Source organism: Erpetoichthys calabaricus, chromosome 1 (assembly GCF_900747795.2).
Source record: "Erpetoichthys calabaricus chromosome 1, fErpCal1.3, whole genome shotgun sequence".
NCBI classification, from domain to species: domain Eukaryota; kingdom Metazoa; phylum Chordata; class Cladistia; order Polypteriformes; family Polypteridae; genus Erpetoichthys; species Erpetoichthys calabaricus.
In genome coordinates, this window is record NC_041394.2 from 25,426,570 (window position 1) to 25,452,106 (window position 25,537).

The 25,537-nt window shown below is 44.2% G+C and overlaps 2 protein-coding genes across 3 annotated transcripts in view; one reads left to right on the forward strand and one right to left on the reverse strand.

The window, feature by feature from the left end:
- The window catches only part of shkbp1 (SH3KBP1 binding protein 1), a 61,841-nt gene extending 49,068 nt beyond the window's left edge, over positions 1-12,773 (forward strand). Inside the window, exons 16-18 of one of the 2 annotated variants that reach the window (XM_028796460.2) lie at positions 1,368-1,552; positions 4,532-4,667; positions 6,538-12,773. In XM_028796460.2, coding sequence (XP_028652293.1) covers positions 1,368-1,552; positions 4,532-4,667; positions 6,538-7,192 — 976 coding nt within the window. In that variant the 3' untranslated portion in view covers positions 7,193-12,773. The remainder of the gene's footprint in view (positions 1-1,367; positions 1,553-4,531; positions 4,668-6,537) is intronic. The other variant, XM_028796466.2, reaches the window with a different exon arrangement.
- Positions 12,774-17,887: 5,114 nt separating this feature from the next.
- Positions 17,888-25,537, reverse strand: part of esrrd (estrogen-related receptor delta) — a 91,576-nt gene continuing 83,926 nt past the window's right edge. Inside the window, exon 7 of the mRNA XM_028820426.2 lies at positions 17,888-18,717. Within this exon, the coding sequence (XP_028676259.2) occupies positions 18,473-18,717 (245 nt within the window). The 3' untranslated portion in view covers positions 17,888-18,472. The remainder of the gene's footprint in view (positions 18,718-25,537) is intronic.

Sequence of the window (25,537 nt, forward strand, 5' to 3'; positions counted from 1 at the left end):
TCCACAGTGCCCTTGGAGATGAAACATCTCCTTCTGGGAACACCGGTAACACCAACACAACACTCAGCAACCTTCAGGATCTTGTCATGGAAGGTCTCCTACATCACATTAGGCAGTCGTACCCAAATCTGCAAGTTCCTCACACAAATTGCATGCAAACTCATTAGAAACAGCCTGATCTTGGAGTCTGGCCAAGTCCAGGCTAATTTTCTCCAGTAGGTGGTGACCTACTGGACCTAAGCTGGATCCTAAGAGTAGCAACAAGAAGTCTATGGTCAGAATTCACAAACTGGGCACTTTTGTAGACCCTGCAGTTTTGCAAGTGCCACCAGCGTCTGCCCACGAGGATTTAATCGATCTCCTTCCCTGCACCACCAGTATTGGAGTACCAAATCCAACAATGCGGTTCAGGGCGCTGGAACCAGGATCCAGCGATTTGCAGCCCCTGACCTTTTGCAAAGTCAAGGAACACAGAGCCACTTTCACCACCGAGACAATCCTCATAGCCAGCCCTGTCAGCGCCAGTGGCTGCATTGAAGTCACCCATGACCAGAGGAGTATCACCTCATGGGCACCCATCAACCACTGGGCGAAGCTGCGAATAAAATGTCTCCCTTGCCAAGACATCACTCACCGTGGTTGAGACAACAGACAAGGCACCCAGGGAGTGTCGTAATTGGAGTGTCATAATACGCTCATTGAAAGGAGTGACAACGGACACCATCGGAAGAAGCCAACCCACTACAGCAACAGCTACTCCCTTAGTATGACAGCCATCAGGCCGACCAGACCAATAAAAGGTGTATCCACCTACAGAGATCTGGCTAGTCCCCTGGTCTGTGCACCTCAGAGAGTGCCGCCACTGAAATGCAGAGTTTATGCAGCTCCTCCGACAGCAGAGGAAGATGATCATCTTGCCGGAGAGACAAGACATTCCATGCGCCCACCTGTATGGGCCGCCTCAAATTGGGACCAGAGTGCTGCCATGCAGTGGGCGACGCCTCAGCACCACACCAGTTCTGATCCCCAACAGACCTGACCCTATTGGCTCTCCAACGGTTTTGACTCTTCTGGGGATGGGGCTCCCGAGGGCTTTCCCCCATCCCCTTCATGATGCGAGCAGAGCTGCTCCCACGGAGAGCAAAAAGAAGTCCTTTCTGTAGTCTTGGAGCTTTGTGAAGTATTTTTTACGGTGGCTGGAGTGCCAATCCTGCCACCAACCTCCATGATTTCCCTGCAGGTCCGGATGCAGTTTAACGTCATACCCAGGACAAGCTGTGTTAAGGCAAGCTCATTATATATGTAAATGTAACATTGTATTATTAACACAGTTTCCACTCTTTATTTTTTATTGTTTTGCTGAGCAGAGTTTGTGAGGTGCGCTCTGTAGATGGCACAGCAATCACTGCCTTTGTGGTTCATGAGTGTGAAGGGTCAAGTCGGATTGGTTCTAGGCCACGACGCTACCTCTTCACTGGGCATGCCAATGGCAGCATCCAAATGTGGGACCTGACCACTGCCATGGAGCTATGCAACAAAACAGACATTCAAGGTAAGTGGAATATTTCATACATTTCATTATAACATATGTATTATGGGTAAGATGTTAATAGATCAGGCCCAATGGTGCATACAATTTTTGAGTGACATGTGGCACCACGAAGAATATTGTGGAAAAGTATCTGGAGCTATGGAGGATAGAGGCCTTAAGGGTTAGTAGGAAAAATACAGAATATCTATGATTTAAAGGACAAGAGCAAGATCAAGAAGTTAACCTCTGTGGAGAAAGGCTTAAAAGAGTGGAAAAGTTAAGATATCTAGAATGAATGATTAGCTCGAACACCACTATTTGAATAAAAATTAGAATCTATGTGAAAAGTTGTTATTCACTGGCAAACACTGATATTCAATTTTAAAAGAATGGTCCTTCATTTTATCTCACAGATTTTGGCTTTGTGTTACTCCAGAGATGCTATGTTACAGTACCTCTGCATTCTGCATGAGTTTTGCACATCACTTCCCACAATCAGTTTTTTTGTCATTTTTAATTGTTATTTTGTTTCATCATTTATAAAATTAATAGATTTTTCTACTGTGCCGCATTGCTTTTTGGTTAACGGGTGTACCAACAACCGATTTCAAGGACTTCTCCTTCACCCTAAAAGTATAATTTTGCTCCTGATTTTGTTCTGTTTCACTCTGAGATTCCTGATTTACTGTTTTATATTAGAGCCGTTGCGCATTCATCGTAGCAAATGAAAGCTGGTTTGCTTTCTCCTTAAACATGATGGAAAATACCACATTTCTGATTTTATTTGTATTATTATAACAGCTTTAAAATCACCATTTAAAAGAATATTTTCAGTGTCATGAAAGCTACCTCAGCCAATATGCATCTTTTGGAGGCTGTTGGCTTGACATATAATTCCTAAAACTGAGGCGTAATGAAAAATAAGGATTAAGATTGTATGCATTTTATATTTCTGCTGAATATATGGAGAGTGAAAATAATCCCCTTTAGATTAATCCTATACAGGTGCTGGTCATAAAATTAGAATATCATTACAAAGTTGATTTATTTCAGTAATTCCATTCAAAAAGTGAAACTTGTATATTAGATTCATTCATTACACACAGACTGATGTATTTCAAATGTTTATTTCTTTTAATGTTGATGATTATAACTGACAACTAATGAAAGTCCCAAATTCAGTATCTCAGAAAATTAGAATATTGTGAAAAGGTTCAATATTGAAGACACCTGGTGCCACACTCTAATCAGCTAATTAACTCAAAGCACCTGCAAAAGCCTTTAAATGGTCTCTCAGTCGAGTTCTGTAGGCTACACAATCATGGGGAAGTCTGCTGACTTGACAGTTGTCCAAAAGACGACCACTGACACCTTGCACAAGGAGGGCAAGACACAAAAGGTCATTGCTAAAGAGACTGGCTGTTCACAGAGCTCTGTGTCCAAGCACATTAATAGAGAGGCGAAGGGAAGGACAAGATGTGGTAGAAAAAAGTATACAAGCAATAGGGATAACCGCACCCTGGAGAGGATTGTGAAACAAAACCCATTCAAAAATGTGGGGGAGATTCACAAAGAGTGGACTGCAGCTGGAGTCAGTGCTTCAAGATCCACCACGCACAGATGTATGCAAGACATGGGTTTCAGCTGTCGCATTTCTTGTGTCAAGCCACTCTTGAACAAGAGACAGCGTCAGAAGCGTCTCGCCTGGGCTAAAGACAAAAAGGACTAGACTGCTGCTGAGTGGACCAAAGTTATGTTCTCTGATGAAAGTAAATTTTGCATTTCCTTTGGAAATCAAGGTCCCAGAGTCTGGAGGAAGAGAGGAGAGGCACAGAATCCATGTTGCGTGAGGTCCAGTGTAAAGTTTCCACAGTCAGTGATGGTTTGGGGTGCCATGTCATCTGCTGGTGTTGGTCCATTATGTTTTCTGAGGTCCAAGGTCAACGCAGCCGTCTACCAGGAAGTTTTAGAGCACTTCATGCTTCCTGCTGCTGACGAACTTTATGAAGATGCAGATTTCATTTTCCAACAGGACCTGGCACCTGCACACAGTGCCAAAGCTACCAGTACCTGGTTTAAGGACCATGGTATCCCTGTTCTTGATTGGCCAGCAAACTCGCCTGACCTTAACCCCATAGAAAATCTATGGGGTATTGTGAAGAGGAAGATGCAATATGCCAGACCCAACAATTCAGAAGAGCTGAAGGCCACTACCAGAGCAACATGGGCTCTCATAACACCTGAGCAGTGCCACAGACTGATCGACTCCATGCCACGCCGCATTGCTGCAGTAATCCAGGCCAAAGGAGCCCCAACTAAATATTGAGTGCTGTACATGCTCATACATTTCATGTTCATACCTTTCAGTTGGCCAACATTTCTAAAAATCCTTTTTTTTGCATTGGTCTTAATTGATATTCTAATTTTCTGAGATACTGAATTTGGGACTTTCATTAGTTGTCAGTTATAATCATCAACATTAAAAGAAATAAACATTTGAAATACATCAGTCTGTGTGTAATGAATGAATTTAATATACAAGTTTCACTTTTTGAATGGAATTACTGAAATAAATCAACTTTGTCATGATATTCTAATTTTATGACCAGCACCTGTATGCTATTCTTTGACCGCTGGCACCCTGGTCTACCAGCCTTTCAAACTGTTTTTCAAACCCCCCCCCCCCCCCCCCCCCAAAGTAAAATCATTAGATGTGTACATTAGTTTTGATATTTTATATTTTGTATAATGGCACATCTATATCGTCATAACCCTGCTGGCCTTAATAATGGCCTGGGCATATCTTTTACATTACACTACTTTGACACTGCTCTACTCTCAAAAATTGCAGTCCATTGCCGTGGAGGCACGTTGTTGAAAGGCCTGTCTGCTGTCATAACCTGGCTGGCTGAATTATCCGTTTTCACTATATTAGACTACACACATCATATACTGTACCACTGTATATAATAATATATATACTGTTCTTTTTGTTGGTAGCAGTCCTTGGAGGACCAACAGAAGAGGAGGTGCTTAAGTTGCTTGACCAGTGTGACCTGACTGTGACACGAACTCCTGACATGAGTCCGGCTGTCTCCTTTGCTCACTCTGCTACTCCACGCTCCTCTACCTGCAGGTACTTTAAATTCCATTTGACACATTTGGACAGTTGGTGAGATGGTGGCACTGTAGTTAGTGCTGCTTCCTTGCAGCTACAGAATTCTGGGTTCTTGGGTACTGCTTATGTGCAAGTTATCATGTCCTCCCCATATCATATTTTCATCCACTTTATCATATTAGTTTTAAAATCTATAAGGGAAAGGTGGAACATAAGAATAATCAGACCTTCCTATAGTGGACTTGTTGTCAGCTCTCTCACTACTTATGGGGGAGGTTTGTGTGTTACGGTTTAATCCGAGGCTGATATGTTTCTATTCTTCATTGGTTTATGTTGTTTGACCAAGGATTGCGACATTTGTTTAATAGTGGTACTCTTAGTTATCTGCATGAATGGAATGGTACTCTGGCAAGTTAAAAATCATCCAATTCACTGTTCACATCATCTACACTTATACTTTCAACCTCTGATATACTGTATGCTTCGTTTTTTCTGATTCAGTTCAATTCAGTTTACTTACTTACGTTCACAGATAAAATGTAATCACAACTATGCAAATTACTAATTACATAATGCATACTTTGTAATACACCCTACATTGTGCTGTTTATTTCCAGATTTGAACTGCAGGCTAATGGTCAGTTTGCAACTATACATGTACATCACGGCAGATAAGTGGCCTTTCTAGTTGCTCCTGCTAATCTAAGAAATCCCTCTTCTCACAAGTAGCGCTGCTTAAGGGCACCATGACAATCAGTAGTGCTATTTTCTGAATATTGGAGTGGGGCATACGCAGAGGAGGAAGCCAAATGTTTCCCGACTTGGTTCCAGTGTATTCATTCCCTCAAAGCAGATTCTTCCAATTACTGACAGACAGGCCTCATACTTCTGAGTTATGTCACTGAGAATTCTACTTCCTTCTTCCACTTCTTATTTTTTTTCAGACACTTTAGTCTTGAAGCTTCTGGCATATGTGAGACTTAGCCCACCTCACCCACATCCTCCAAAACAGAGTCTTCCTACCTCATTACTTCAATATTTTCTTCCCAAAGCAAACATGTTGTCTCAGTTTCTGGTCCTTGAGCTTTCTCATTTTCAGCGTCTTTCTGGTCTTGTCTCCATGACCTGCTTTTCTAATCTATCCTTTAGCTCAGGGTTTCTTAAATATTGCCCTGTTTTAGTGTCTTCAAGACCCATTCCTTGTTAAGTGCCCAGACAATTGGCAGAGCAGGGATGACAATAGGTTCCCTTGGATAATCGTGGACGAGTGTTTTAGTCAACCGACAATGAGAACCATTACCATTAAATATAGCAGTAACTCGTAACCCATAGTTTAAGGAACCCTGCTGTAGCGTCCTCGTAATATGGCCAAACCATTTTGAATGCTGCTCCTCAAGAGTCCTCCAACAGTACATCTTCCAGCTCCACTCTCACTCTTCCATTCCACCACCTTTTTCTCTCATTTTCTTCCCAGGCAACTTCCTGACTTACGATAGCAGTGATGCAGTTTACATTTATGAATCCCACAGCTTCTAGTCTCAGTGATGCAGCTTTGAACTGAAGTTCCTATGGGGCACTGGGATTTCTTTTTTTTTTAATTGCAGTCTATAGCTGCTTTTGTGGAATAAAAAATATTTATTATAAACTTTCATACGGTAGGGAAACAGCTGTCTTTATAAAGATCAGTTTCCTTTCTTTCCTTCCATTCTTTTCTTTCTTTCAAGTTCTTTTTTTAAATAAAAAAGATGGAATGTCTGATGTGCGTTTTTCCCTCTCAGTTTTGATATAGTGGTCACTGCACAGGGTCATATGCAAATGAAAGACCAAGTAAGTGATCTTTATTGTTTATTTGTGAAATGATGCATTTTACAATATTTCTATCCCACAGCCTCCAGTCTCAGTCCAGCGACTGCTCCCGAGACAGAAGTGCCAGGAACGGAAATAACTTTCTAGCCACTGCTCCACGATCGACTCTGCCTCCACCGCTCAATAAACAGCGGGATTTGATGTTTATGGCTGCCATTTCACCTGCTGCTCATCACCCTCAGAGTGCCAGTAGCCATACGTCACTCAACAGTGGAAGCAGTCCACGAGCCCCAAGGTTTCCGTCAGAGTTTGGTAGCTTGGACATGAAGTTAAGAGGGAGTGGAGGTGAGAGACGAGTGGAAGGAGATGGTAAAGTACTTAGCAGTCAAGGTGTACGACGTGGGAGCTTTGTAGAGCGGTGCCAAGAGCTTGCCAAATCCACAGAGTACAGCCACATGGACCCCAGAAGAAGTATAGCAGTGTCCAGCGATCTGGAGAGCAGATACGGAATAAGGGATCAAAGTATTTCAGCCACTCAAGGACGCAAAAATCGGGCACCCAGTCCAGCTCTGGAGTCCAAGACACAGCCACCTGTCTCTCCACGCAAGCCGGCGACTGCAGCAGCAGCCAGCGAAACCAGCGAATCTCCTTCGAGTCCTACCAGCCGGCCACCATCAACCTCAGGGTCTTCAACAACAGCCAGCCCAAAGCCGAGAATCAATGAAACCTCCTTTTAAAACTGGTGGTGAAATCTACATGTAGACTTTGCATTTTTTTTTAGTTTTTTTTTTAAAATAAATTATATATATATATTTTTTTTTAGAAACGAAAAGAATCTGACCCTACTCATACTTTACACATCAGTCATGCCTAACCTATAATCTCACAATCATGTTTGAGCTTCTTAAGGTAAGTTAGGGCAAATTGAAAGCGCATGTAAGGCTAACATTAGGAGTGATGAGGTACTACGGAATAAAGACATTATAGGTCCTTCAAAGCCACATGTGTACATAGATATTAACATTTATATGGTGCCTTGATAATCAAATAAACTTCCAAATACATTCAAACGTCTCATAGTTAGTTAATGCACTACACTGGGAAATTTTTGAGTGACTCAAATATTCTTAGATGTAGCGGCCTAAACATAAATCGGCAGCTTTGAGTGAAAAGCAGGACTCAACAATCCACACAGGGCTCACTTGAACACACACACACACATACACACACCCACACTCAGACAAGACCAGTCAGTTCATCAAGAACATGGGGACACCATTGGAAACTTGCTGAGGGTAAATTTCACACAAACATTAGGAAGTTTTTATTTACACAACCACAGACACTTGTAATAAGCGACCAAGTAGTGTGATAGACAGTAAGACTTTAGGGACAGACCTGCAAAACTTGACTTCATTTTATTCTAGAAGAATTAAGTGGACAGGGCTGGTAAGCTTTTATTGGACTGAATGGCCTGTTCTCGTCCGGATTGTTCTAATGAGTGTTTGGGAATGTGGGAGTAAATACACACTAGTGAATTATTAAATAAATTTTAACATTTTTAAAGCAGTAATTTCCCCAGGGTCAGTATTTTAATAGCCAGTGATCATTTTGGATAGCTTTTATATTAAATAGCAGTGGTACCCAGCACAGCAACGGGAGCAATAGTGTGCAGGTGCGGTCACTAAATGAAAGTCTTTTCCCCCAAACCAAAATTTCACACTCTAAACCCACCGTGAGGGGCACATTTGTATAAGTGTGCCAGCAAATGTCTCCTAGGGCATAGCAGCGGTGACTAAATAAAGTTCTCTCAGGGGAAACATTTTGAAACAAAACCTGGTCTTTGGTCTTCCCCTGTACAAATGTGGAATCCATACAAAACGTAGCAGAGAAAGTTGTGGATTTTGCATACCAATACCTCAAACCCCCCACCCGACACAACTACACAATACAGTCTTAGGTTCAAACTCAAGATCTTCTTTTTTTGTACCTCCACTGTTCTCCAAATTCTCTTCTGCAATTCCATAGTAATAACAATAGATCTCTTCCCTCCTTCCACACCTCCCTGGAAGCCTCGTCCACACTCCTTCCAATTCTTGACTGCCCTTGCAGGAAATTCAGCTTTGTTTAGGCGACACTCGGGAGCACTTCTGGTGCCACAGCATTGCACACTGAAAGCACATCTGGGTCAGGCAGAAGTCTATAAAAGACGTCGTAATGAATCCCCTTCAGTTCCCCCTGGCGGCACCCAAGAACCTCAACAGGGCTGTCCCATTGGACTACAATTCCCAGCATGCCCTGTGGCATATACTGCGTCCCACCAGTTGGATGCTGCCAACATGTGTACAGGGGGAGAATATAACTTTGGGCAGCAGACATCTGTTGTCCTTCCATTGCGGCTTCCCTTTGTGGCCGAAAACTAACCTCCATCCCGTCCAAGATGTCTGTCTGTCCAACATGGCACTCGCACAGACAAACACATTTGGCTTTCCATACTAGATTTGCTCTTTATGGTAGAGCAATATGGGAGCCTTCCTCTTTAAATAAAATTATACACATTGCATCTTGTTAGATGTGGAATTGCAGTGGACTGTAATTTTGGATTTTGTCATTGATTTCACTGGACAACATATTTTTCAGACGTTTTGCTTCCTGTAATGCTTGTGTTGATTGTGATAGTGAGCTTCAAGACTTTTTGACTATATCATGTAGGAATCTGGGTAAAAGTTAAATGAACTTTTATTGAACTTAGTGTGTTTAATCGCTTCATGATGCTCACATTTATTGCATCGATTCAACTGCTATGTTGCTCCTGATTTCTTCAGTGCTCAGCATCTGATGCATTGTGGTTGGTATTCTTTACTCATTTTTTTTTACGCTTCTTGGAGGCTTTTCGAGGGTCTCTGAGGTCAAGGAATCTTATTCATTTAATTTTGTCCCATCTTGGTTCTTGACTAAGTTGTAGTTTTTATAGCGTCTTATTGTGACACCATTTTGAACATTGACAGGCGGTGCCGTTTTGTGACTTTCACGTCAACCTTTGCCATAGCAACCTCCCAGAAGTCTCCAGGAAGGTTCCTCTGGTGACATTATCAGCGCAACTCTTTGAAAAGGTAATTTATGCGCTGTTAAAGTATTTGTGTTTTGGATAAAACTAAAATACTTAAGGAGTGCTTCTCTGTGTTTTGGTTCTTGTTTTCCCAACTTCATTTCCGGTTTTTGATTTGATTTCACGTTTCTGCCTTTTTGAAATATTGGTTTGGTATTGACCCCTGTGCCTGCTTCATTTTGTTTTTCTGGTCCCTGAAATAAAACTCATTCTGCTTTGGTAGAAAGTAATACAATAGTCAGCCAGCAGTGATGGATTCCACTGACCGCTTTTCCCTTGTTTCAGTATCCTGGTGACACGTGTTCGTCACTGGCTGCCCCAAGATTAGGAGAAGAGGTCCCAAGTGTGAATGCAGAAAGTGAATCTTTAGTGACATGTTGCAGTTCATGCTTTTGTATGCTTGAAGCAGCCAGACATGGTTTGCTGCTTGTAGAGGCCAAGGAAATTCTACCTTCTGTGCAGTTTTCTCTGCCCGCATCAGCAGATCTTCAAACCACTTGTTTGATTTATGGACCAACAGAAATGCCTCCCGTAATCTTGGTCTCAGTTCTTCATGGAAACCACTGTCACAAATATCAAAATCCTTCACCTTCCTTGTTTTATATGAAAAGGAGGCAAAAGTATCTTTGTTTGAGTCGACAAGTGGTTTACGCTCCACACTGTTCTGCTCTCATGTTAATATAATGAGACTGTTTAGCATGGTGGTCCCATTCACAGTACTCGGTGTGTCTGAGCTGCATTCCTAGTAGTACTGCTGCTACTTTCAGACCACCATGGATGTTCCCATTGTAGCTGTTGTACTCTATACTTCTAATACGAGAGGAACTCACAAAAATAGGCCATCACCATAAAACGATGCATGATAAGAACATTTGAAGGCGATTTTTGTGATCAGCAGACCAAAATCCATAAGATACACCCGCATGTGTTCCAAAAGCAAAATGCTTGTCCAGTGAAATTAAAAATTAAGTCATAAACAGTTACCACTGATATGTTATTTCTGTTGCATATGGTGCCTCTGAAAATGAGTATTTTTAATGTACTGCTTGACGGGCCAAAATCCATACACATGTCCAGGAAGGAAAATCTTTATTGTCCAGTGTTTTTCATGGAGTTGCAATCAATGTAGTGGGAAGTCCTCTAAGTGACACCCATTTTCTTCTTCTTTAGCAACTACATTGTAATTTTTGGCAGTGCCCTTAAGACCCTTGTCATTTTGAAATGACAACATCTCCCCCAGCTTCAGGTTTTTATCCCTCATTTCTCAGTTTTGTGCCCCATTTATCGTTTGTTCAGTATCTTTTTTTTTTTTGGCATTGATCATGTGACCTTACTGCTTTATGGCAATATTTTTTTTTCGTTCTTCATTTCACCGTATACAATTTCTTGTATTAAGAATTTGTTAGTTTTCGTATAACCCCTTGGGGTCAGAGTGCAGGGTCAGCCATTGTACAGTACCACTGGAGCAAATGCAGGTTAAGGGCCTTCCTCAAGGGCCCAGCAGAGCAGGATCTCCTCTGACAGTAACAGAGGTTCAAACCGGCAACCTTTCAGATACCAGTGCAGATCCTTAGCCTCCCGAGCCAACGCTTGCTTGGCATCTCGGCTAAAATCTTCCACTTTTGCAATTAAAATGACCTCACTGGCTTAAACCGCACATTCACAGTTCAGTGCTAGAAAATGATCGACATTGACATCTCAATTTAATAACATGCCGTGAAAGAAATTTTTTGTGTGATGAAGGATATCTGTATGGATGGCAACATGTCACGTACAATGTCTACCTCATGTTTGAGATGTTGGGTAAAGCACTTTAAAGATGGGGATGTCATTCTGTTGTGCTCTCTTGTGGGCTAGTACTATCAGCAAAAAATGAAAAAGCAACGGACTCCTCCGAGTGAACTGAGGAAACGGAGTTGGTCAATTTCGTCATCTACACATCACTGAGGAATCGGGGCTTAATTAGCCGTTTTCTCAAGGTGAAGTGTGAATTTGTGACTGGTGTCAGTTTTCAGTCAGAGGACAGATGTAGCTGATAGTTGTGATGGCAGGCGCTTTCAGTGTTCATCAAGAACACAGTTGGAAACTTGTTAGGGGTAAACTTCTCACATACATTAGAACGTTTTTCTTGACACAGAGAACCACAGATACATCGAATAAGTGACCAAGTAGTGGAAGACAGTAGGACATTAGGGACTTTCAAAACTCGACCTGATGTTATTTTAGAAGAATTAAGTGGATAGGACTTGGTGAGCTTTGTTGTGCTGAATGGCCTGTTCTCATTCAGATTGTTCTTAAGTTCTCAGTCATGTCTTATTAAAGAGCAGATTTACTATAGTTGTCCACATAAGAGAACATAAGAACAATCTGGGCAAGAACAGGCCATTCAGCCCGACAAAGCTCGCCAGTCCTATTCATAAATAAATTTTGGATATCTAAGAACAAGCGAGAATAGCTGGTTGTGTGCCTGCCATGATATACCACACGCTTTCTTACTGCCACTCTGATAAGCATGAAGTGCACTGCGTCCCTCTGGAGTCTTTACTCTAATGCTAGATTACGAACATCATAACATACGCTCGAGTGTCCCACTTCATGTGGTCCACCTCTCTAATAATCGGATAGGACCCCCGACCAAACAACAACCAGCATTCTTGAGGGCATGGATTCAATTAAAAGCACTCCTTAGCGTTTTCGGTCAGTCATTGCCCTCAGTGGTGTCTTGTCCATGGTAGCTTTCTTGGATTGGAATGTTCTGAATGTGACTTATGGTTTGCCATAGGCATAAATGTCCTACGTTAACTAAACATTCGCATCCCTAGTTGTTTGCCCGCTGTAAAGACACGTCATTATTCCATCAGGGATGTAACATGGTGGGTTCTTATGACCTTTGAAACATCCATTTGCTTCACTTTTTGGATTTTGGGTTCATCTTTCAAGCGTGTATGAAAGTCGCCTGAGGACTGGAAACGTTTGAGTGCTTACTTGGCAGGTGTGTGCACATGGCGGCCGTGGGGACGTTGTTACCTTCTCAAGTGCCTTTTGAGCCAGTGGAGATGGAACTGTGTATTTATTTATTTTATTTTTTTCTTTTTCTTGACGGTATCATTGAGACAAGTAACACTTTTGTAACTTTTTGCTTCATTTGTAAAGTTTTTCTTGGAAATAAAGTTGAAAATGGCTGGCACCATTGCTGTTTGCTGGAGGCACCTCTCTTTGTACTTCATTCATTCATTTTCCACCACTTATTTGAGACCGGAATATGGGGGCAACAGTGTTAACAGTGAGGTCTAAGCGTCCCTTTCTCCAGCCACACTTTCCAACCCATACTGTGGGATCCTACAGCGCTCCCAAGACATCTGGGAGATGCAGTTCTCCCAGTGAGCCCTTGGATCTTCCATGGGGTCTCATCCTAGCTGGTTGTGTATGTAAAACCTCCACTGGGTGGCATCCGCATCTGTATCCGATCCTTGAACCACCTCAATTGACTCCTCTTGATGCGGAGGGTCAACGACTCAACTCCGAACCTCTCCCGTATGTCGGTGCTTCTCATCCCCTCGCTAAGGGAGAGCACAGCTACTCTGCGAAGAAAGCTCATTTCAGTCGCTTGTACCTGCAATCTCATTCTTTCACTCGTTACCCAAAGCTTATGACAGTAAGTGAGGGTGGCGACATAGATCAACTGGTAAACTGAGAACTTCATGTTCTGGCCCAGATCCTTCATGAATACAGAGCGGTACAGCGACTACTTAACTGCGCTTGCTGCCCCAATCCGTCTGATCTCACGATCCCCCTTTTTCCCCTCACTCAAGACCCCAAGGTACTTAAACTCCTCCATTTGAGACAGTAACTCACCTGTTGCCCAAAGAGGAGGGTCCATCTTTTTCCTACTGAGGACCATGACCTCAGATTTGAAAGTGCTAATCCTCATCCCTGCCACTTCACACACAAACCATCCCAGAGCTTGCAAGAGTTCGTCGTCCATTGAAGCCAACAGGACCACATCATCTGTAAACGCATCAATCAGATCTGATGTGTTGATGGGATGCACCCATGAATTAGAAAAAACGTTCAATAAAGCAGAACAAAATACATTTTACAAAAGAAAGGTTCTTTTAATGTTTCATTTTTTGGGGTGGGGGTAACAGAAAAATAAAATACTGTACAAGGAAAGACAAGCATAGCTGATACACATGTGGAAATGCACTCCTGGTACTGAGCGACCTTGTCCTTATGTGTCCTGTCCTATCAAGATGGACACGTGTACCCTAGTACGATTATCAGTCCAGCAGATCTGGGGTTGCACTACAGCAGTGTTTTTCAGCCATTGGGCTGTGACCCACTTTAGGACCACCTGGTCACTTTAGGGATCCACGTTAGGGCCACCAGTTGGTCGCGAGTTGCTGTTGTTCATAATGACAGTGGGTTGCGGCAGGTCACACAGTGGCACTCGATTCAAACCTGATCTGACAATTATACTCAATTCACCAAGGGGAGACCCCCTCACCTTGGTGGGTCAAATAGGAGAAGAAACTGGGTTACGATACCATTAAGGTTGGGGAAACACTCCCCTATGGTGGACGTGTCCACATCTCAGCACAATCTGCTGGTCGGCCTCAAGCTACGCCTTGTGCCATCTGTGTATTAGGATAGCCCACTGGCCAGGAATGCCCCTCCGCATCTTGCTAGCCTGATGTGGGCAAATGCCCATCTATAAAAAGTATTCACCCCCTTTGACGGTTTCACATTTTATTGTACACACCACTGAATCGCAGTGGACCGAATTAGCCGTTTTTCACACTGATCAATAGAAACAGACTCCTTAAAGTCAAAGTGAAAACAGATCTCTGCAAAGTGGTCGAAATTAGTTATAAACCAGCAAACCCCCCGATTCTTGAAAGAATCGCAAATCCAAGAATGGCAATCACTTTCTGTTCCCTCCGATTTTTGGAGGGATGAAAAATCATGGAGGGTGGGTGCGTCCTGGGAACGTTTTCATTTAATTAAATAAATATATTTGTACTAAAGTTTCTTTTTGGAACCGTGACTCCTTTGGTTCTGGTGTTTCAGAAGCGCGTTCATTGTTTATATCCATGTGGTCTCGTTTTTGTTTTTGTATGGCTGTGTCATTAGCTAGAAGTAGTTTGCTGATGGCGGTGGATTCGCGTGCTGAAGTGACCATGGCGGCGGATCCGGGCTTGGAGGTCTGCATTACTAAACAAAGGTGGTAAACGCGGTGGTGTGCGCGTTCGGGCGGTGGTTGTATTGTGCACGGCTTGCTTCTGGCGTCTGGCATCTGTGCATATATACAACCTTCGTTTAGTAATCTAGATATAAAGCACCAAGTATTCAGATCTTAGTCAGCATTTAGCACAGTGGTCCTCAATCACAGTCCTGGAGGGCCGCAGTGGCTGCAGGTTTTTGTTCTAACCCAGTTACTTAATTAGAAAGCAATTCTTGCCAATAATTTGATTTCATGGCTTGTTGTTAGTGCTTTAACTCTGCTATCTCAGGTAATTCTCATATCCTTGATTTTCTTCCCCTTTCTAAGGATATCATGCATGTTTTTGCTAATTAGGGGCAATTAAAAACCAAGAATACAGCTGTTTAAAACTAAAATAAGCAATAAGGGTTCAAAATTTTAATGAGTGAGACAACTAAAGTGAAGCAGAAGTGTTACTTGAGCAATAAGTGCTTCTTATTAAGCAACTGGGTTGGAGGAAAAACCTGCAGCCACTGCGGCCCACCAGGACCGTGATCGAGGACCCCTGAATTAGCAGATGCACCTTTGGCTGCTGTATCCAGCAGGGGGCGCTAGCTCCCTTGTTGGAATAAGTTCTTTTGTAATTGCAGCATGTTACATAACCCAAAACTATACAGATATGATATTAAAAGGTGATACCCCAGTAAGAAATCACATAGGACAAATAACAGCTTTCTTTAATGATGGTCTACATGGCCTAACAGATGAAGGAAACCATGAAAAGACCTGCAGGTCGTGGGACACCGATGTATAGAGTCTGCCATTTTTGTCACTGCGTTGGAAGGATTTTCCGGATTGGATGACGTTATCTCCTATCCATCCGTCGGCTTCAAAGGTGTGCCGGGCAATGGTCCAAGGCTTTCTACCCTTTCTTTATGTGCAGGCCCCCACTTAGGTGAATCATGCCATTCCAAACAAGGAAAAGAAGATCCAATGTCATGCTGACTCTGACACACAGAAAGAGTACAATGTCCATTTCGCAGTTGTCCTGGGCTTGTCTTCTAATGCTTGCCTAGCAGTTCTAAATGATGAGCCCTTGTGTGATAAATCTGGCTTTGTGAGTACAAAGAGAAGCAGATTTAAAATATTTGCACAGAGTTCAGTGACATATTAAACTTCTATTCTGATTACAGCTACCAGGACAGCCTTTGTTTGTCTGCGCAGGTCTCTACGAGCTTTGCACATCTGCACCCTGGCATTTTTCCCATCACTTCTTTTCACACCTGCTCAAGCTCTATCAGGTGTCACGGTGGTCATACGTGAACAGTCTTTGTCAAGTCCGACCAGAAATTCCAAAGTGGATTGAGATCTGGACTCTGCTTCGGCCACTCCAGGACAGTCGTATTGTTGATTTGTTTCTAAATAACAAATCCCCAGCGTGGCAGGTTTCTTGCAGACCACTTCAGCATTTCTTCTTGGATTGCACGTTGTTTTCCTCCTTTTGCCCTCACATGCCTTCAAGGGCCTCCTGCTGCAGAAAAGCATCTCCACTGACAGATTCTGCCACCACCACTATGCTTTATGGGTGGGGATGGTGCATTTGTGACAACGTGCAGTGTTCACACATGGCATTAAGGCTGATGGCCTAATAGCTCAATTTTGATCCCATCAGATCGTAGGACCTCCTTCCGTCTGACTTCAGAGTCTCCCAAGTGCCTCCTACTGAGATGTCCTGCCGTGCGTTTCTCCTCTTTGTCATCCTCATAAAGTTGTGATTGGCGAAGCACATTGGGAAACAGTCTCTCCAATCGCAGCCATTGCCTCTTGTCACTCCTTCAAGCTTCTCAGCGGTCTCTTGGTTGGCCCCCCCTTTACTCGTCTTCTTCTTGCACGATTACTCCGTTTTTGTGGATGGTCTGCTCCAGCAGATTCCCAGCTCTGCCATACTCTTTTCATTTCTTTATGATTTATTTAAACTGGTGCAGACACCAGGGGGCGCCAGAGAGCCCCAAATCACAGACACAGTAAAGCACCATACATTCTTCTTCTTTCGGCTGCTCCCATTAGTGGTTGCCATCATTTTGTCCATCTCTTCCTGTCCTCTTCATCTTGCTCTGTCACCCCCATCATCTTCATGTCCTCTCTCACCACATCCATAAACCGTCTCTTGGGCCTTCCTGTTTTCCTCTTACCTGACAGCTCTATCAAATAAAAGCTTTTTATACTCTCCAGGCACTTCTTCCCCATCCTCTCGCCAGTAATAATCAGTCACAAATAATACAATAAATCAAACAATTCTCACAGCTCTTCCTCCAGTTGAGTGTTGACTCTGACTCATCCATGTGTGGCAGTGGGCTACTTTTTTGTGCTGGACCTGGGAATACTTTTGGGGCCACGCCACGTCTTCTAGGAAGCATGTAGGGAGGTCCTCCCCTGACAGCACCCTCTATTGGAACGTAAGAGCCCTCACAGGGCTGCACTTCCAGACTCCATATCCCAAGCGCCCCAACTGGGTTCTCACGTGAGGACCACTGCCACTTAACGCATGGGGGATGGAACCTTTCCCAAGTTGTTGGTCCATCCATTATTTTATACAGGCTGGAAACAAAGTTCTCTTTTCGTCTAGCCGGCCAATTCAACTTTTGTTCTCTCTTGGGCCTCTCTCACTGGCTGGGATGCCCATTCTTATCTGACACTGGATATTCCCTGGCTTGGATATTTTCTTGTGCCCATTCCCTGACTTGTTCTTATAGAGTTGCTTTGAGTGTTCCTTTGTCTTCATTGTGTAGGTTAGTTAGCCCACCATACTGACTCGGCACAAGTAGGCCCTTCCACCTTAATCTGCTGAAACCCCAGACAGGTGACCTCCATTGAACTAATTTTGGGACTTCTGATACCAACTGGCTGCACCAGTGAGGATTTAGGGGTGTCATATTAAAGGGGGTGAATACTTACGAGATCAATTATCTTGTGAGCTTTATTTGTAATTAATTTAAGCCCCTTTCTGTTTTCACTTTGACATTAAACAGCCATCTTGTATTGACGAGTGTCAACAAAAGGGAAATTCAATCCACTGAGATTCCATGTTGTATAATAATAATAATAATAATAATAATAATAATAATAATAAGGAATCCTTTTTACATTAACTGTGCATCCTCCAAGAGAGAAAATCTGAGGCTGGCCCTGGGGAAGGGAAGGGACACCTTCACATTCCCCATATTCCCAATTCTGAGGGCCACAACTAGCACACCAGCAGACCGCAGCTTCATTCCCACATCAAACCTTCAGATTAATGCCAGGGTAACCCACGTCTAGTGGTCTGCCACACACACACACACACACACACACACACAATGCTGGAGATCCCTAAGGAGGATGACTCCAAGGCTCCTCTTGGGGTCTACCAAATGAGTCTATCGAAGTTTTGGATCAGCCTAAAACGATCACTCATGTGCTTTACAGGAACAAATGAGTTACTTAGTACTGACTCTGGAAGAACAAAATGGAAGTGTCTTGAATAGGAGGTCAGCATGAAGACACTACATACTGTGCTCTGTCTACATTAAACACCAACCTAACTGTCACGTTATCAGAAAGCCCTCTAAACATGGGAGCACCACCAACCACAGCTCCGCACACAAAGGCAGCGTTGTCTTTATTGTCTTTTTCTGACCCGCAGCAGGCTCCGATTCTGATTGCCCTTCACATGTTAACCTCTAGCATCTCCAGAAAAAGTTTGTGCATGGGCACCCTGCCCTCCGTTTGCAGACGCAAAAAAGTCTGTGTGGCCCGGCTGGCAGATTGCCTCAGTAATGGCAGGGTCATTAGCAGCTTGCCTGTCCGGTGAGGGTCTTGGGGATGCTGCTGGGCTTCATAGTCTTGCAGAGCTTCATGGAGATGGTCCTGGAGCTGTTGGACTGCTTCCATGTTTTCAATATGTCCAGAATCTGAAGAGGAGGAAAAGATCAGTGTCACCAACAGTGGCATGTCAACCACACCAGATGTGCAAAATATGTAATAAACTTCCCTCAGTAATTTAACGTATTATTAAAATGTTTATATCAATGCTCAGCTTTTCCTTCTTAAACTTCTCAGTGTTACATTTTTTCTCAAAAAAATTTGTAAAAAGAGTTGCATTTTTGGGCTTGAAAAATGCAATTTTTATTAAATTACATCTTTGTACTGTAAAACGTGCAAAACACTAAAAGCACAAAGTCAGGAGTGCAAAGTATAATAATGATACAAATAATAGTAATAATGATGAATAATAATAATAATAATAAGAACAGCACACTGAACATACAGTATGCAGATGACACGAATGTCACTTTCGGTTTCCCAGAATCACTTACAAGTTCACTTCACTTGAAGACGAATTCACTTCATCATCACTGCTGATGAGGGGCATTTCTTATGGGGCTTGGAGAAGACGCATCTACACTGTTGCCTGGGTGACGCTCCAGCCTGATGCTTTGGCAGGACACGCCTATACCGTTGCCTGGGTGACGCTCCAGCCTGATGGTTGCACAAGACACACCTATACCGTTGCTTGTGTAATGCTCGGGCCTGATCCTTGTGCAAGACACGCCTATACCGTTGCCTGGGTAACACTCCGGCCTTATGCTTTGGCAGGACACGCCTATACCGTTGCCCGGGAAACGCTTGGGCCTGATACTTGTGCAAGACACACCTATACTGTTGCTTGGGTAACGCTCAGGCCTGATGCTTGTGCAAAACACACCTGGACCGTTGCCTGGGTGACGCTCCGGCCGGATACTTGCACAAGACACGCCTATACCGTTGCCCGGGTAACACTTGGGCCTGATGCTTGCGCAAGACACGCCTATACCGTTGCCTGGGTGACGCTCCAGCCGGATACTTGCACAAGACACGCCTATACCGTTGCCCGGGTAACACTCGGGCCTGATGCTTGCGCAAGACACGCCTATACCGTTGCCTGGGTGATGCTCCAGCCTGATGGTTGCACAAGACACACCTATACCGTTGCCCGGGTAACACTCGGGCCTGATGCTTGCGCAAGACACGTCTATACCGTTGCCTGGGTGACGCTCCAGCCTGATGGTTGCACAAGACACACCTATACCGTTGCCCGGGTAACACTCGGGCCTGATGCTTGCGCAAGACACGCCTATACCGTTGCCTGGGTGACGCTCCAGCCTGATGGTTGCACAAGACACACCTATACCGTTGCTTGCGTAATGCTCGGGCCTGATCCTTGTGCAAGACACACCTATACCGTTGCTTGCGTAATGCTCGGGCCTGATCCTTGTGCAAGACAGGCCTATACCGTTGCCTGGGTAACACTTGGGCCTGATGCTTGGGCAGGACACGCCTATACCGTTGCCCGGGAAACGCTTGGGCCTGATACTTGTGCAAGACACACCTATACTGTTGCTTGGGTAACGCTCAGGCCTGATGCTTGTGCAAAACACACCTAGACCGTTGCCTGGGTGACGCTCCGGCCGGATACTTGCACAAGACACGCCTATACCGTTGCCTGGGTGACGCTCCAGCCTGATGGTTGCACAAGACACGCCTATACCATTGCCCGGGTAACACTCGGGCCTGATGCTTGCGCAAGACACGCCTATACCGTTGCCTGGGTGACGCTCCAGCCTGATGGTTGCACAAGACACGCCTATACCGTTGCCCGGGTAACACTCGGGCCTGATGCTTGCGCAAGACACGCCTATACCGTTGCCTGGGTGACGCTCCAGCCTGATGGTTGCACAAGACACACCTATACCGTTGCCCGGGTAACACTCGGGCCTGATGCTTGCGCAAGACACGCCTATACCGTTGCCTGGGTGACGCTCCAGCCTGATGGTTGCACAAGACACGCCTATACCATTGCCCGGGTAACACTCGGGCCTGATGCTTGCGCAAGACATGCCTATACCGTTGCCTGGGTGACGCTCCAGCCTGATGGTTGCACAAGACACACCTATACCGTTGCTTGCGTAATGCTCGGGCCTGATCCTTGTGCAAGACAGGCCTATACCGTTGCCTGGGTAACACTTGGGCCTGATGCTTGGGCAGGACACGCCTATACCGTTGCCCGGGAAACGCTTGGGCCTGATACTTGTGCAAGACACACCTATACTGTTGCTTGGGTAACGCTCAGGCCTGATGCTTGTGCAAAACACACCTAGACCGTTGCCTGGGTGACGCTCCGGCCGGATACTTGCACAAGACACGCCTATACCGTTGCCTGGGTGACGCTCCAGCCTGATGGTTGCACAAGACACACCTATACCGTTGCCCGGGTAACACTCGGGCCTGATGCTTGCGCAAGACACGCCTATACCGTTGCCTGGGTAACGCTCCGGCCTGATGCTTGTGCAAAACACACCTATACCGTTGCTGGGCTAACACTCGACACTAACGCTGTTGGCACTTTTGCAGTCCGAGTAAACCTCAGATCTTACGTGAGATGTGTCTATACCATTGCCCAAGTGACACTCAGGACTAATGCTTTTAGCATTTTTTGGTGGAGCAGTACTTCATTAGGTGGGCAGCCTGTTAAGACCAATAATATTAATAATAATAATAAGTTACATTTATAGAGCGCCTTTCACAAACCCAAGGTCGCTTTACATACAGAGTAAAAAAATAAATAAATTTACACAGAAGACAAAAGTTTGTAAAAGAGGAAAGTTTTCAGTTGAGATTTAAAGGTGGTGAAGGAGGAGCTCTCTCGGAGAGACTGAGGAAAGTGTTCCAGAGTCGAGGGGCCGTAAAACTGAAGGAGCTGACACCCAGCGTGGAGAGTCTGGTGCGTGGGACAGTAAAGAGATTACCGCGCGAGGCACCTGAGAGAGCGACAAGGAGTGTAAGGAGCTAGGAGCTGAGTGAGGTAGAGGGGAGCAAGGTTATGTAGGGCTGTGAAGGTGAGAAGCAGATTCATCAGGGCATTTTGATATTCTTCAGTTATTTATTGTGACGTGTTGCCAGAGAATCTGGACTGTCCCCGTCACCTGCACACCTGGCCATCCTAGTAAATTCAAATAGTGAATGTTTATATTGTGCAGATAAGTAGTAAGTAGTAACGACTAAATATTTATTTGCTCTGTGCACATCAGCTTGCATGCCGCAGGGTTTTGCATTCATATGTCGATAACCCTTTTCCTTACTTGCATTTTATACTTTTACGGTTAGTAAGGTCATTTAACTTACCTGCTACTAATTAAAGCATCAGAAAGAAGGAAGATACACGTGCCTCCCTTGACTTGATGATAAAAGGACTGCCGTTTAGCACGCGCACAAGCAGCCGGCAGTGAACGCGACTTCCTACCCTGCGCATGCAGCCTGCTGGTTTTTCATTAACTTATGTTGAGGATCTGTTTGCCGTCAGCACCGCCTATCGGAGGCGAAAAAGAGGAAAATATACAAGTTGATGTAACCATTCTCGAGATAAAACTGAAACAGTGAACTCATTTGCAGTTGAAGACACACAGAACGTTTGTTTTGTATTAAGACTGACAAGTTTACCAATTCGCCAGTGCTTTTCAAAGGGAAATTTTAAAACTGTGCACACTGTGATCTGTTCAAGATATCTCAACAAAAATTTCCTTTTAGACTACATGTGCTTTGTTTCAATCAAATTGGTCGACGAGAGGCCTGAGTTGCTTCATGCAGACAGACAGACAGACAGACAGACTGATACGGATCTGGATCAGGGCATGACTGAGCTCCTGGACAGTCTGAGGTGCAATCTGGTGGCGTCAGATGGACTGAAACATAATGTCCCACCCAGAGGTGTTCTATTGGATTGAGGTCAGGTGAGTGAGCGAGGGGACCAGTCAATGGACTCAATTCCTTCATCCTCTCACCACATGAGGTTGTCCACGGGCATTGTCGTGCACCAGGAGGAACCAGCACAGGGTCTGACAATGGGTCCAAGGATTTCATTCCAATACCAAATGGCAGTCAAGGTGCTGTTGTCTAGCCCGTAGAGGTCTGTGTGTCGCTCCATGGATATGCTTCCCCAGACCATCACTGACCCACCACCAAACCGGTCATGCTGAATGATGTTACAGGCAGTATAACGTTCTCCACGGCTTCTCCAGACCCTTTCACGTCTGTCACATGTGCTCAGGGTGAACCTGCTCTCATCTGTGAAAAGCACAGGGCACCAGTGATGGACCTGCCAATACTGGTATTCTAAGGCAAATGCCAATCAAGCTCCATGGTGCCGGGCGGGCAGTGAGCACAGGGCCCGACGTCCTCTAGTGGGCCCTGTGGAAGTCTGTTTCTGATTGTTTGGTCAGAGACATTCACACCAGTGGCCTGCCTGCTGGAGGTCATTTAGTAGACTCTGGGCAGTGCTCATCCTGTTCCTCTTTGCCTAATGGAGCAGATACCAGTCCTGCTGATGGGTTAAGGACCTTCTATGGGGGGCGCTGTCCAGCTCTCCTAGAATAACTGCCTGTCTCCTGGAATCTCCTCCATGCCCTTAAGACTGTGCAGAGAGACACAGCAAACCTTCTGGCAATTGATATGTAAGGAGTTAAAAGGTACTTCTTAACTGATCTGATGCATCACCAACAACATTATGACGTTCCAACATACAATACAACACAATTTATTTTTGTAGAGCCCAATATCACACAAGAAGTGCCGCAATGGGCTTTAACAGGCCCTGCCTTATGACAGCCCCCCAGCCTCGACTCTCTAAGAAGACAAAGAAAAACTCCCAAAAAAACCCTTGTAGGGAAATAAAAAATGGAAAGGCAGTTCAAAAAGAGAGACCCCCTTTCCAGGTAGGCTGGGCGTGCAGTGGGTGTCAAAAAAAATGTCGTCAATACAATACACAGAACAGAACACAAGTAATCCTCAATACAACATAATAGTGCAATAGAAATATTACAAGTGCAGAGCAGAATTCAGCAGTAGATGATATGAGATAATAGGATTTGGATTTGATCAACAACACCAACATCAAATCATACACCACCGGCCTCCAGGTATAAAGACACTGCAGTCTGGATAAGACACACTTCTCTTCAAGGAAAGGCCGACGGCCATTTTTACACAATTGGTGTGGAACATAAAGAAGTTTTGTAAATATTTCTGTGTTCTGATTCACTTGGCTTGCATATTTTTACTTTGACTACTTTATTTCTTTTGATATTTATCTTCTTATATACAGTAATACGCTACCGTGGCTGTCCGTTTGTCTATTCAGGATTTGAAATCACCCGTAGCTCGCAAACCGTTTGACAAATTGACCTGAAATTTAGTACACATATACTACGTGACGTCTACTAGCTGATTCCATGGTGAGGATTGACCTCCAAGGTTATTCCTCTTTTTATTTTTAATTTATTTTATTGTAGAATCAACTCTCGGCAGCGGCCAGCAGGGTGGTGGTGTGGCACATGCATACGGGCGCCGTTTTCATTCCCTACCACCTTCGCTGTCACTTCCCCTACCTCTTCATATCTTAAATCATTCTTGAGGCAGATTGAAGACTTAAGTGTCATCTTAAGTGAAAAATTAAGGAAAACATACTAAGTAATTGCAACACAAACACCGACTTAAATCAGATTTAACGCAAAAAGATGAAAGAAGAGAAGAAGCAGACCGCTAGGGTGCAGTAAAGAAGAGCTGCTCTGGAATCAGCAAGCGCATCAACCTCTGAGCAAATGAATGGTAAATGTACAGAGAAAGAGGATGTAGAGAAAAGCCAAGCAAAATGACACCTTTTATTGGCTAACTAAAAAGATTACAATATGCAAGCTTTCGAGGCAACTCAGGCCCCTTCTTCACGAAAGCTTGCATATTGTAATCTTTTTAGTTAGCCAATAAAAGGTGTCATTTTGCTTGGCTTTTCTCTACATTCATAATGGCTAACACGGTACAACAACCTAGTACTACAGAGAAAGAGGATGAAAACTAGGAATGTCAAGTCAAGTGTATAACGTGCAGTGCGCCGTTACTGGTTGTTTAACATAACACAAACTTCATGTATTATTATATTAGCTTGATATTTTTCACGTTTTTCTTTATTCAATACAACACATCTTTTATTGTTCACTTCCATGCTCCCCTTTCTGTGAATATGATTTCACTTGAGTTTTCTTCTCAGACCAGTCGTCTCTGTGTTCCACTAAGTGTGTCAGAAAATGAAGTATCAGAACGATCCAATCGAGACACACCAGGTACTCCCATTGGTTCACTGATTTTTTTTTGTGAAGTGAAAGGTGTGTGAACTTGCATGTCATGTTAATGATTAGCAAATTTTGACAGACGTGATCACGGAGTAAGTTAATGTTAATGTTCGGGAAATCTGCATACAAATAGGGAGACTCTGTTGTGGCTTCATTGCAGTTTTAAGGGCTGCACTATGCTGTATATTGAAGTCAGGTGAATATCCAGCCATCCATTTTCCAACCTGCTGAATCCGAACACAGGGTCACGGGGGTCTGCTGGAGCCAATCCCAGCCAACACAGGGCACAAGGCAGGAACCAATCCCGGGCAGGGTGCCAACCCACCGCAGAGTCAGGTGAATATTACATTTTAAAAAGATACAATTATCACAGGACAGCAAGTTGGCACAGTGGTTAGTGACACTGCTAGTAAGATCCCGTACCCGACTGCTGTCTGGGTGGAGTTGGCATTTTCTCATCTTGTCACTATAGGATTTTCCCCCCTGGGTACTCTGGTTGTCCTCCCACTCACCCCGACATGTGCATGTTTTAGATTGCTGGTTCCTGTGTGTGCGTGTGTGTGTGTGTGTATAT